General features: G+C 54.3%; 1 protein-coding gene and 1 long non-coding RNA gene across 3 annotated transcripts; one reads left to right on the plus strand and one right to left on the minus strand.

The window, feature by feature from the left end:
• The first annotated feature begins 3,830 nt into the window (after window positions 1–3,830).
• On the plus strand, window positions 3,831–4,057 carry LOC136788405 (uncharacterized). The gene is made up of 2 exons (XR_010827201.1): window positions 3,831–3,867; window positions 3,950–4,057. It is a non-coding gene; the product is annotated as an uncharacterized lncRNA (long non-coding RNA).
• Window positions 4,058–4,477: 420 nt separating this feature from the next.
• On the minus strand, window positions 4,478–13,010 carry LOC136788351 (butyrophilin subfamily 3 member A2-like). Of its 2 annotated transcripts, XM_066986717.1 has the most exons (15): window positions 10,742–13,010; window positions 9,935–10,276; window positions 9,024–9,305; window positions 8,790–8,894; window positions 8,444–8,464; window positions 7,894–7,914; window positions 7,758–7,778; window positions 7,639–7,659; window positions 7,508–7,528; window positions 7,262–7,282; window positions 6,743–6,763; window positions 6,203–6,223; window positions 6,074–6,094; window positions 5,883–5,915; window positions 4,478–5,705 (listed from the first exon to the last, which is right to left on the minus strand). In XM_066986717.1, exons 1-15 carry the CDS (start codon window positions 10,839–10,841, stop codon window positions 5,167–5,169), a joined length of 1,590 nt encoding a protein of 529 aa, XP_066842818.1. In that variant the 5' UTR covers window positions 10,842–13,010; the 3' UTR covers window positions 4,478–5,166. The 2 variants fall into 2 exon arrangements, with proteins under 2 accessions (XP_066842818.1, XP_066842819.1); XM_066986718.1 differs by lacking the exon at window positions 9,024–9,305 and having other exon boundaries at window positions 4,482–5,705.
• Between the last annotated feature and the right edge of the window lie 300 nt (window positions 13,011–13,310).

Consider the following 13,310-nt stretch of genomic DNA (forward strand, 5'->3'; position numbering starts at 1 on the left):
ATGTTGAGGAAAAAATTTCAGCCCAACAATGCCAACGACGCGTGGAAAACTTACCCATTCAGCTCTACATATGCAACCAGAATCCGCAACCTTTAGCTATCATCACGCAATGGGATCCAGCCGCAGCGAATCCACTATTGTTACTGGAATGGGTGTTCTTACCTCATCAACCTACTAAGACATTCGCGCCTCGCATTGAAATGTTTGCAGCCTTAATTAAGAAGGGCAGAGAACGTATCATAGAGATAGCTGGAGAGGAACCAAAAAGCATTGTTATCCCGATAGTTAAGGACTACCTCGACTGGTGCCTCCAGAATAGCATTGAGCTGCAAGCAGCCCTTTCGGGCTTTGATGGTCAATTAGATAAACACCTCCCTTCTCACAAAATGTTCACCTTTTATAATAATGTTCAACTTGAGGTTAAACCCCTATATAGATGGCACCCTGTCCAAGGACAAACTGTATTCACTGATGGGTCGGGGAGAACGGGAAAAGCAGTAGTTACATGGGAACAAGGGGGCCAGTGGAATCACATAATGGAAAACATTCAAGGCTCCCCACAAATAGTAGAATTGCATGCAATAATATTGGCATTTAAACAATGGCATCAGGTTCCAGTGAATATTGTGTCAGATTCACAATATGCGGTAGGAATGGTACAAGGAATTGAACGATCTCAAATCAGGCACATTCAGAATGAAGCACTATTTGCAAAATTCAAGGAATTGCTATTCCTTGTTGAGCAATGTACCCATCCATACTGCATAATTCATATTAGGAGTCATACCACCTTACCAGGTTTCCTTACAGAGGGGAATGCCCGAGCCGATCATCTAGCTAACATAACATTGCAAGTCCCGGTACCAAATACACTATCTCAGGCTCGTTTGTCACACCAGTTCTTTCACCAGGCAGCGAAAGTATTGTCCAGACAATTTGCCATCCCTATAGGAGAGGCAAAACTCATAGTCCAAACCTGCTCAGATTGTCAACAGCAGACAGGCCCACTGACTACCGTCAATCCTAGGGGCCTCTCCTCCCTCCAGATTTGGCAAACCGACGTTACTCACATTCCCGAATTTGGAAGGTTAAAATATGTTCACGTATCCATAGACACCTTTTCACATGCAATCTGGGCCACGGCCATGGCAGGCGAGACTAGCCACCATGTCCAAGCACATTTTCGTGCCGCCTTTGCCGCCCTTGGCATCCCAAAAGAAAGAAAAACAGATAATGGCCCTGCATATGTCAGCCACTCTACAACGGCATTTTTCCACACTTGGGGTATCACTCACAAGACAGGCATCCCACACTCACCCACAGAACAAGCCATAGTAGAACGAGTACACCGCACAATAAAGGACCTGCTAGCAAAACAAAAACAGGGGGAGACCCAAGAGACACCACAGAATAGGTTAGCTAAGGTAATCTATGTTATGAATCATTTAACACTACCTTTTCAACACGAAGATGTACCACCCCTTATTAAGCATTTTAAAATAATGGAATCAGGACTAACATCAGTTAAAACAGGGAAAGCGATGGTTATGATGCGAAACTTGGATACCGGGGGGTGGGAAGGACCATACTAGCTAATAACTTGGGGGCGAGGGTATGCTTGTGTCTCCACGGGACAAGGACCACGATGGGTGCCAGCCCGTGGCGTGCGGCCTTGGTTGGGACCACTGCCCTCCTCCACCTCTGCAGTTTTGGCACCGCATGGGTCTCAATCCAGCCCAGACGATATTTCAACAGCTTAAAAAACTGAATGAGTTGTCTGATAAGCTAACAACAAGCTCACTGGGATTGGAGTCTTGGCTAAAGGGATTAGGAATAACCGGGTGGCTAACGGAGTTGGTAAAAGATAATGATTATTTTGTTTATCGCATTTGTTGCAGTTATAATAGTTATACCATGCCAGTTGCAATGTTTGCAAAAAATGATTAAATGTTCGTTGCGCACAATTTGGCTTGTAGAAACAAAAAAAGGGGGAATTATGGGTGACCCTTTCAGTGACAAACTGGAGCTGATTGATACGGCGGTGCACTAAGGCATAGAGTGCTAACCAGGCTAGAATAACAGAAAGTGGGAACCAATAAGAAGGAGTTGTTAGGCTCGGACGGGCCTACAGAGGGCTATGTGTGATCAAAAGGAATGCACCAATCAGAAGTCTGCAACTATGTTTGCCAGCCACGTGCAGTGCATGTAGGGGCTCAGAAAAGCTATATAAGATCTGGCATCGGGACAATAAAGGGTCTCCATTTATCGACTATCTTGGAATCCGTGTCGTCATTCCCTTCAAGGTCCCTCACGGCAGCCAGCAGAGCTGCAGAAAGCACAAGGCTACGCCCAACTTCCCCAACGTTTGCCCACTTCCTGGCTGCAATAAGCCTCTTGGAGGTGCTCTGCCCCTGGGCCAATGTCTGGGGAGCTCTGCAGGGCTGGCACCACCATCCCATGGCAGCTGGGTGCCCAGTCCAGGGCCTTCAGCAAGCACAAGGGGCTTGTCCCCAGCAGGGGCCTCTCCAGACCTCCAGGGAAAGCCGCTGTCTGAGCTTGTTCATCTCCACCCATCTAAGGAGGAATCAGTGAGCAATGGGACAATGTGAAGAGATGGCAGTGAAGAGCTGAGCGGGATTGGAGGCTGCAGGGAATGGGGCACAGCTGGGTGCTGAGCCTGGAGCTGCCACCCTTTGACCAGGGTGCTGAAGACAAAGAGCCAGCCCTGCTCCAGGCTCCAGTAAAGCAGCTGTGGCAGAAGGTTGTCTCAGATGGGCAGGGACCTTCTTCTAGAGCTTACGTGGATAAGGAAAGTTTCTGTTTGCTGGAAGTGAGGTCAGGCAATGTGGAAGGACTACAGAGGTACTGTTTGCCTTTGTAGGGAGAAAATTCGTATGGCCAAAGCACAATTTGAGTTGAAGCTGGACAGTACTGTGAGGGGCAATAAACTGGATTTTTTTTTAAACTATCTTAACAGCAAAAGTAGGATGAGAGAAAACATTGGTCTTCTACTGGATGGGGATGCCCAAACAGGGTCATCGACTTCACAGGGATGTTTAATGCTTTCTTTGCCTTTGTCTTCAACACCGATGCTGGGCTGTGGGACCCCAGGTGCCCTGAACTGGAGGACAGTGACTGCAGGAACGATAAACTCCCAACAAACCCCGAATTTGCTGCTCCAGATGGATGCATACAAGACTATAGGGCCTGATGGGATTCATCCCAGAGTACTAAGAGATCTGGCTGCTGTCATCATGTGTGCTGGTTTTACTCAGGTGGGTAGCTGAGCTTCACTACAACCGCTCTCTCACTCCCCCTCCTCAAAGGGAAAAGGGGAGAAAATGCAATGAAAAGGGTTCAAGGATTGAAATAAGGACCAGGAGATCACACAATAATTATCATCATGGGCAAACTGACTAACCATAGGAAGATTAAAGGAATTTACTAGCTATTACTAAGAAGCCAGAAAAGTGAGAAACAAAGAAAACACATCAGAGATATCTTCCCCTCATCCACCCCCACCCTCTTCCACCTCCTCTCCCCAAGCGGCGCAGGGGAACGGGACAATGGGGTTTGCAGTCAGTCTATAGCACTTCGTCTCTGCTGCTCCTTCACGGTCACTCTCTTCCCCTGCTCCAACGTGGGGTCATAGAATCATAGAATATCCCGAGTTGGAAGGGACCCACAAGGATCAATGAGTCCAACTGCTGGCACCACACAGGTCTACCCCAAAATTCAGACCATATGAATAAGAGCACAGTCCAAATGCTTCTTGGGGGACATGGTCAAGGGTGACAAGGATTCTGCTCACTCTTCTTCTCCCCCCAGCAGGTTATACTCCCCTCCCTGGAGACAACTACCCCGCAGGTAACGGTGTCCCCATCCCCGTCCCCATTGATGAGGGCCGAATCACCCCATCTCTCGCCCTGTGTGTGTCCCCCTTCCCCAGGCAGCATCTGAGGACCGCCAGACAGACACCTCCTGGCACCTGTGGCTCCTGGATGGCCCCATCTCAGACCCGATGCCGCGATGCTGAGAATAAAGATGCTCCACAAGCCCTGCTGGCGTCTCTGCAGCATTCTGGGGACAGGGCAGACGCTCATGGGGTTCCTATGGTGTCCCACCAAGTGGAGCGGGTGGGTGGGGGACATGGCATGGGACCCCAAAGGGCCAAGCATGCCCTGGGGTGCCTCAGGCATGGCACTGCTGGCCAGCCGAGGGAAGGGATCGTCCCGCTCTGCTCGGCCTGCTGTGAGCACTCGAGCACTGCGTGCAGCTGTCGGCACAACAGCAGATGAAGGGCGTGAAACTGTGCGAGAGCCTCCAAGGGAGGGCTACGAGGATGGCTGAGGCTCTGCAGGGCAAGGGGTGTGAGGAGCGGCTGAAGGTGCTTGGCTTGTTGAGCCCAGAGCAGAGGAGACGCAGGGGAGGCCTCGCGGCAGCCCACAGCTTCCTGATGAGGGGAGCGGAGGGGCAGGTGCTGGTCTCTGCTCTCTGGGGCCAGCGACAGGGCCTGAGGGAACGACGTGGAGCTGTCACAGGGGAGGCTCAGGCACTGAGGAGACGGTCTGCTGCAAGACACCTTCCCAGGCAGCAAAGCCTCAGGACAGAAAGCACCCAGGAAATGCCACTGCCAGACTCCATTGTCCCGTGCAAAACTTTATTTGCCACAGTGCTGCTGCTGCTATGCCTTGATGTGCTCCAGAGGAGGGAACAAAGAGCCCCCACAGACTACTTATGCTCAGCACCAGGCACATAGCACAGATCAACCCCAAACTAGGAGGCAAAGGTGGCCTGCAATGGCCGGCAGCACACGGTGACCACATCCCTTGCACTGGGGTCTGCAAGCAGTGCAAGCAGAAGGGAGAGGAGCGTGGAGAGCTGCTGCAGCCCCTGTGCTGCCTGCTGGGGCTCAGAGGCAGGGTGAGACCCGCGGGTGCCAGCAAGGCTTGTGCCCCAGCACAGGAGCCATGTGCAGGGCAGAGCCCAGGGTCTGCAAGGGGCCTGGCCACTGCTTGCAGCATCCCAGCCCTCCTCTAGCAGCAGGGAGGAATATGGGGCAGCCCCCACTGCTCCTCATTCCTGTGCTGCTCCTGCAGGACCAAGAAGAGGTGATGCAGGAGTGGCTGGAGAAGAGCAGGAGCCCCCCAGGGCTGGGGACAGGGTCTACAGGGTGCTGTCCCTCAGGCACAGCTGAATTCCCCGTTTCTTCAAGAGGAACCAGGGGTGGATGCTCTCCCCATTGAAGGAGGCTGCTGTGAAAGTGAAGATCTCGACCCCGTTGTCAGCGTTGATAAAAGACACCTGCTGCTGGGTACAGTCCAGACAGACCCAGATCCTCGTAGGGACAGGGGACAGGGACAAGTGAGTGGGAGGAGATGTGAGAGACTTGAGATGTTCATAATAGTACTCCACAGCCCAGATCCCTTCTCCAGGGCTCGTGTCGATCTCCCCCTTCCTCTTCACAGATGCCCTGGCCACCCCCACAGCCCACCAAGAAAACTTTAGCCACTCCCCCTCTCCCTCCACCTCCCAAAAGTGCCTCCCCTCTCTGAACTCCTCACGGCCCAGCACGCAGCAACAAGTGTCAAATCTCTCTGGTGTGTCAGGAACCTGCTGCCATTCAGTTTCCCGTCTCACACTCGTTTGGTCCTGAGACAGGACAAGCATGGGATGAGCTGTGTCTGCATCCAGGGTCACCTTCACTGCAGGGACAGAAGGAGCCAGGCCATCGGGGGCAGAGCTCAGCCCTGGGCAGGCTTTCCCCAGCTCGGGGCCAGGAGCTGCCCCACAGGGCAGGAGATGGGGCACCTCTTGGCTCCTGAACATGCCCCAGCAAGGGCAGGAGAAGCACCGCAGAGGACAACCCAGTGCACACCTACCTCTATTTTGAGGCAGAAGACACCTTCTCCATGCTGGAATGAGAGGGGAGAGCTGGTCACAGCCCATGGCCGGTGCCCAGTGGGTGTGGGCAGGGTGAGGGTCCAGCCCTGGGCTGCTCTGTCGCAGCTGCCCACCCTCCCCTGCACATTGCCTTGGCATCATCATACAACCCAAGAATGGGGACACTCACCCAGCTCTGCAGCTTGTTCCACTGGAAGAGGAAGTGAAAAGCAAGGCATGATGAGAGGGGGAGCTTCTCAGCCCATAGCTGCTGCCATGGAAAGATGCCAAGTGTTTGGGTTTATGAAGGGAGTCTTACCCATCTTTGCATCTTTTCTCACTGGAAAAGGAAAGGAAAAGAAATGCATGTTTCTGCAAAGAGGAGTGCTTCAAATTCCATGGCTAATTCCATGGCTAGACCCCAAATTTCTTTGCCCTGGTGAGTGGGCACAGACAGTCTTTCTCTCAGACTGGGAGGGTCCGGACTAACAGGGAGCAAGACCCAGCTTTGAGCAAGGCTTGTGCACGTGGAGCAGTAAGGACGGACTCTTGTGCAGCTCTCTGCACCGTGCCACCAGAACACAAGTGGAAGCGAATGGGGATGGGTGGAGGACGTCCCTGTCCCAGAAGCGTCAGTGCAGAGCGGGGCAGCCCCGCAGCTCGCTCCCCGTCCCCACCTTGATCCCCGTTCCTTTCAGCCATCCCGGCCGTGTCCCGTGCCCAGGGCAGCCCCAGCCCCAGCACTCCCCACTCCTCTGTCAGGGTGAGGGGCCAGCCCTGGGCTTCACTGTCCCAGCTGCCCACCCTCCCCTGCACATCGCCTTGTTGTCCCCTGGGGCCCAAGCACAGGGACACTTACCCAGCTCTGCAGCTTGTTTCTCTGAAAAGGAAAGCAAAAACAATGTGTGATCAGAAGGAAGAGCTGCTCAGCCCATGGCTAGACTTTGAACACATATCACGAGTGGGAAATGGCCAACTTGCACCCAGATTGTGAGAGACCTGACTAACAGTCAGCTAGAACCAGCTTTGAGCAAGGCTCGTGCACATGGAGCAGTAAGGACAGACACTTGTGCAACTCTCTGCACCGTGCCACCAAAACACAAGTGGAAGTGAATGGGGACGGGTGGAGGATGTCCCTGTCCCAGAAGCGTCAGTGCAGAGCGGGGCAGCCCCGCAGCTCACTCCCCGTCCCCACCTTGATCCCCGTTCCTTTCAGCCATCCCGGCCGTGTCCCGTGCCCAGGGCAGCCCCAGCCCCAGCACTCCCCACTCCCCCGTCAGGGTGAGTGGCCAGCCCTGGGCTGCTCTGTCCCAGGTGCCCACCCTCCCCTGCACATCGCCTTGGTGTTGCCCTGAGGCCCAAGCACGGGGACACTCACCCAGCTCTGCAGATTGTTCCTCTGAAAAGGAAAGCAAAAGTAATGCATGATCAGAGGGGAATGTTGCTCAGCTCATGGTAGACCGTGAATGCAGCCCATGACTGGGAAAATACTGCCTTGCTCCGAGGTGGGACCAAACAAATAGTCATTGTGGCCCAGCTTTGTACAATGCTCTTGTAAGTGGAACAGTAAGGACAGACACTTGTGCAGCTCTCTTGCACCATGCCCAAACTCAGGGACACTCACCCACTTTGGCAGCCAGTTCCGCTGGAAAAGAAAGAGAATAGTAGTGCATGAGGAGGAAGGACAGATTCTCATCAAATGGCTGCTGCAAAGCCAAGGGCCTCAATTCCTTCGGATTAGGGTGGGAGACTCACCCAGTCTTGCATCTTTTTCCTCTGGGAAAGAAAAACATAAGGAATCCATGATCAGAGGGGAAAAATTCTCATCCCATGTCTGGACCCCAAATTCTTTGGGTTTGGGGATGGAGACTCACCGATCTCTGCAGGTTGTTCCTCTGTAAAAGAAAAAGAAAGAGAAAAGTAATGCATGTTCAGAGGGGCAGCTTCTTATCCCATGGCTACTCCTCTGAGAAGACACCAAATGCTTTCTCTTTGGGGAAGGAGACTTACCCAGCTTTGCATCTCTATTCACTGGAAAAGGAAAACAAAAGCATGAGTGATCAGAGGTTACAGCTTTTCATCTCAGGGCTGATCCCATTTGAAGACCACGAAGGGTTTAAAGTGGAAAATGACCAACTTACACCCAGACTGGGAGGGACCAGACTAACAGGGAGCAAGACCCAGCTTTGAGCAAGGCTTGTGCACGTGGAGCAGTAAGGACAGACACTTGTGCAAATCTCTGCACCGTGCCACCAAAACACAGGTGGAAGTGAATGGGGACAGGTGGAGGACGTCCCTGTCCTGCAAGTACAGAGTAGGGCAGCCCCGCAGCTCGCTCCCCGTCCCCACCTTGATCCCCGTTCCTTTCAGCCATCCCAGCCGTGTCTGTGCCCAGGGCAGCCCCAGCCCCAGCACTCCCCACTCCCCCGTCAGGCTCCAGCTGCTCCTCCAGCACCCCCGAGCCACCAGCACACAAGCCCCCACAGCCCACCCAGCACAGTCCCTCCCGCAGGGATGCCACTTCCCCAGGGGGCTGGGGGCAGGCACTGCAAGGACTCACCCAGCTCTCGGCTCTGTGTCACTGAAAAGCAAAGGCGGAGGAACAGGAGGTCAGCAGAGCAGCTTGGTTGCTCGGTGGGAACATGTGCAGGGGCTCTGGGCCTTCCCACCAGCCCCACGCTGCAGCCATGCTCCCTGGCCTCCCACCCAAGGCCCCTTGCCTTCTCCCCTGCCTTCGTTGCCCAAGGCAGAGGCCCAAGAGGATCCTAAGGCCTTTGGGATCCCCAGGAGAACATTCCCTTCCTCCTCCTACGCACCTCCCTGGGCCAGGGCTCAGCCCCACTCCAGACCCACGTGGGTCCCTGCAGGACACCTCCCTCCGCTCCATCCCTGCGCTGCCAGCTTACCTTTCTTTCGAAAGAGATAAACACCGAGGCCAATGGACACAGCCAAAAGCACGAGGACCAGAGCCAGAGCCACCATCCAGGGCTGGGCATTGTGGAAGAAGGGAGCTGAGAAAAGGCACAAGGAAAAGGGTTTCATTTATGTGCCCGTGGGTGGAAAAGCAAGACCCAGACTTCTCCCAGCTCAGGACAAGTGCAGGGGCCAGGAACACCTCCCCCTGGCTGTGCTATTTGTACATGCGATGTGCAGGGATGATTCCCGCTCCTGCTGGATGCGGCTGCTCCTGACCATGCAGGACAAGGGGCCCTCCACGCTCCCGGTCACGATGATGGCGCCTTCGATTTCAAAGAGCCCCTCCTGGTCCTGGGAATGTGTCTGGGAGACCGAGGGCAGATGCTGCCCACGAGCATCCCTCCACAGCAGCTGCGGCAGTGGGTACCAGCCGGCCGATCGACACAGCACCCGGACGCCTCTGGCCTCGTAGCCCCCCAGGGAGAGGTGGGGGTCAGCACCTGTGGCTGGGGGAAGAGCCCGTGGCTGGGGCTTGACTTGGGGAGGGATTCAGTTCCAAGGCAAAGACCCCATCTGCTCCCATGCCAGACACAGCCCAGCCCAGCCACGGCCCCAGAGGCTCAGGGTCCGGGCGCTCCATGCACCCACCCTCACCCGAAACCACCCTGGCTGGTGCCGGACTCAGAGAGCAGGGCTGCACAATGCCAGTGGCCCCAAATCACACTGAAAACCCAGGTGCCGGCCTTCAGCGCCTCCAGGCAGCGTCTCAGCACCAAGCCGTGCTTGTTCAAGAAGCCCCAAGACTTCCAGACAACGTCTCAGGTCTCCCCCAGCACACAAAGCAGAAGTAAAGCAGACGTCCAGCAGCTCACAGGACTCTTTGGTTCTCCCTGTGTGGTGTTTGGTCCCATCGCTGACACAGCTGAAGGTGCTGCTCAGCAGCCTGTGCCCAGTGCCCTCACAATATTATGATTATTGTCTTCGAGGACACCAGGGAAAACTGACAAAAATATCCATGGAGCTCTCTCCCCAGATATTACCTCCACATCCATGGGCATGCTCCATGCTGTGAAAGAGCTGAAACATTCAAAGGAGACGTAAACTCTGCCCTGGAAGCATCACCCCAGCCACTAACCTGACACCTCCAGCTCCACAATGGCTTCATTATAAGCATCTCCCACAGTGCAGACGTACAGGCCATCATCAGAGGGTCTCAGCCCCGTGATTCTCAAGTCCAGGTTTCCAGCAGAGAGACCATCTCTGGCCAACTCTGTCCTCCCGACATATGCCTCCATCTGCTCCCCGTACAGGTCCTCTCCATTGCGGTAGTGGTGCACTGTCTCAGAGAACTCATCCCGGATCCACCTGACCTCCAAGCTGCGAGCATCCCGTTGAGGGGACAAGTGGCAGGGCAGCACGACATCCTGCCCCACGGTGGCAGGGAGAGGCTGGTCTGGTCCCTCCACTCTGAGCTGGGCTGGGCAATGGAGAAGGCACAGAGAGGCGGTGAGATTTTGCCATTGTAAATTTAGGGGCAGTGAGTGACAAAGGGCGAGCTGTGCGTCAGTTGGTACGTGCTGCGTCCCCCGTGTCCCATGGAAAACACTGGGGAAATGGGAGAGGGAGAGGGAGGACGTGCAGGAGAAGGAGGTGTGCTGGGAGTGGGAGCCCTCTCTGCAGCATTTGGGCAGGTGAAGAAGGGACAGAAAAGGCTAGTAATATAAGGCAGATTTAATATAAGCCTTAATATAAGGTGTGTATTGCATGGAAAAAAAAAAAGAAAAAAAAAAGAGAGAGAGAGGGGGAAAGTAAAAGTGAAACCCAGCGTGAGCCAAGCTGTGGGCTCGGGTTCCCCCCTGTCCCATGGCCGCTCCCCTGCCCCACAGCAGCACGTCTGCCAGGCCCACAGGGGAGAGCCCCCAGCAGCCCCCCAGGATCCTACCTGAGCCCAGCCAGAGGAAGAGTAGAGTGAAGAGGGAAGTCAGGAGGCCCCTGGCATGGCTGGTGAGGCTGGGGCGGCTGCAGCACAAGGGGAGCCCCATCTGAGAGAGAGGTCCCCCAGGGGGCAGGGGGCCCCCCAGGGGTTCTTCTCCAAGGGAGTCCGACCAAAAGAGAGAGGTCCTATGGGTGACCCTTTCGGTGACAAACTGGAGCTGATTGATACGGCGGTGCACTAAGGCATAGAGCGCTAACCAGGCTAGAATAACAGAAAGTGGGAACCAATAAGGAGTTGTTAGGCTCGGACGGGCCTACAGAGGGCTACGCGTGATCAAAAGGAATGCACCAATCAGAAGTCTGCAACTATGTTTGCCAGCCACTTGCAGTGCATGTAGGGGTTCAGAAAAGCTATATAAGATCTGGCATCGGGACAATAAAGGGTCTCCATTTCTCAACTATCTTGGAGTCCGTGTCGTCATTCCCTTCAAATAGTGACCCCGACGTGATAAGGGGTAGAGCAACGCTGCAGGAGCGTCCGGAGGGAGCCCAGCCGAACGAATCAAGCTTGCAGCTGGACTGCAGCTTCAACCCCGGGACATCGCCTGAAGGACAGGTGAGCGGCTGGGCATTCACAAGGGGAGCCAATCTCTCAGGAGAAGAAGAAGCAATAGTAACATTATTAACGCAATTGTTAACAAAAAGGGGTGTAAAATACGACCCATTTAAGATAAAGCTACTATTAAAGTTTTTGCAGAAACAAGGGGTCCCCTCGACGGCCTCAGCTATATTCGATGTAGAGACTTGGGAACAAGCGGGGGAGAAAGTGTGGGAGGCAGCATCAAGCGGGGATGCGACCGCCGCTGAGGTTATGACCACGTGGGGCCTGGTAACGGAGACTTTAAGAGCGTGGCAGGCGGAAAAGAAGGTACAGAGCGCCACCGAGCGGGCGATCCTGATAGCAGCTCCGGGATCGGAGTCTGATGAGCCACCAGAGCAGGACAATTTAATAGACGTGGGGGACGATCAAGAAGAGGGTCGCGAACCAGCACTGTTTAGCCCTACTCCGCGAGCCCCCTCGGCTCCCACATTGCCCCACCTTAACAATGCCTCCCTGGGAGTTCGAGTTTTTGATCCACGGGAGCGATGGGAGCAGGTACGCCGGGAAGCATTAAAGGACGGGGACCCAATAGGAATGGCTTTCCCGGTAGAAGTGCGTGCCAACGGTCCAAATGAGTATCATGCTTTTCAATGGGATTTAATTAAAGAATTACGAAAGCTGGTGACTACGTACGGGTTGCACGCACCGTTTACACAGTCGTTGTTAGAGGACGTCATGACTGGTCAATTGTTAGTGCCCTACGACTGTCGCCAGATTGCCGCAATGATTTTAACCCCAACACAAAAGTTGCTGTGGGAACAAAAGTGGAAAGAAGGCTGCGAAACGGCTGCCTTACAAAATCTGGAGAGACAGCCTGGCGACCCTCTTCTGGGAGCCGGGATCCCACAACTAATGGGGACTGAGCCATTGGCTGGACCCGAGATTGCAGGCTAGGCTCAATGATGCCATCTTGCGACAGTCTGCGTCTCTGGCTCTCCAGGCAATGTTGAAATTACCAGAAGTAGGAAAAGTTGAACCCTCATTTACGAGTATTAAACAACAAGTAAGTGAACTGTACGTGCAATTTATCGATAGATTACGGGACGCTGTAGATAAACAGGTTGACAATCGCGAGGCAAGAGAGGCATTGATATTAAAATTGGCTGTAGAAAATGCAAACACGGACTGTAAAAAGATACTCCAAGCGTTACCAGTTAATACTATGTTAGTGCAGATGATAGAGGTGTGTAACTGAGTTGGATCGGTGGAGCACCACACTGCCACCTTAGCTGGAGCCTTTGCGGCAGCGCTTCAAATCGTGGGTAAACGTTGTTTCTGCTGCCAAGCTACAGGACACCTTGCTGTCGAATGCCCCCAGCGGGGCATGGGGGGAGGCCGCAGTAACCCTGCTCCCCCCTCTGCTTGTCCCCGATGTGGAAAAGGGTGGCACTGGGCTAGCCAGTGTCGCTCGAGATATAACACAGAAGGTCTGTCCCTGCAATCGCGACGGGGAAATGGGAGGCGGAGCGCGGGGCGGGGCCGCGTGACGACACAAGTGCCTCAGTCCTCGACAGTGGGCAGGCCGCCCTCATGGGACCCGCCTCGAGTAATGATGACAGCCGGATCACAACAACAGCAGAGCACCGCTCCAGTGGCCTCGCCAAATATATCACCGTGGATTCCCTCACTGCCAAAACCCGAGGAAGCGCAGGTTTGGATGTCTCCACAGTAGAGGACTGCACCCTTTGGGACACTCGGGTGCGCAAAATAATGCTGAACATTAAGGGACCAATAGGTAAAGGATATAGCGCGCTCCTGTTGGGGCGCTCAAGCACCACCTTGACAGGACTTTTTGTACTGCCTGGAGTTATTGATGCTGATTATGAAGGGGTCATCCAAGCCATGGCGTGGACTCCCTCGCCACCAGTGCTTGTGCCAAAGGATACCAGAATTGCCCAGTTAATATTATTTAAAG

Source organism: Anser cygnoides, chromosome 35 (assembly GCF_040182565.1).
Source record: "Anser cygnoides isolate HZ-2024a breed goose chromosome 35, Taihu_goose_T2T_genome, whole genome shotgun sequence".
In the NCBI taxonomy this organism is placed as follows: Eukaryota; Metazoa; Chordata; class Aves; order Anseriformes; family Anatidae; genus Anser; species Anser cygnoides.

Bases quoted from the DNA above. Each gene is read 5' to 3' on its own strand.
- LOC136788351 (XM_066986717.1), bottom strand. From the start codon at position 10,841: ATGGGGCTCCCCTTGTGCTGCAGCCGCCCCAGCCTCACCAGCCATGCC. The intron at 10,277-10,741 runs GTAGGATCCTGG...TCCATTGCCCAG, and splicing joins CTTCCTCTGGCTGGGCTCAG to CCCAGCTCAGAGTGGAGGGA. The intron at 7,283-7,507 runs GTGAGTGTCCCT...TTTCCTTTTCAG, and splicing joins GGAACTGGCTGCCAAAGTGG to AGGAACAATCTGCAGAGCTG.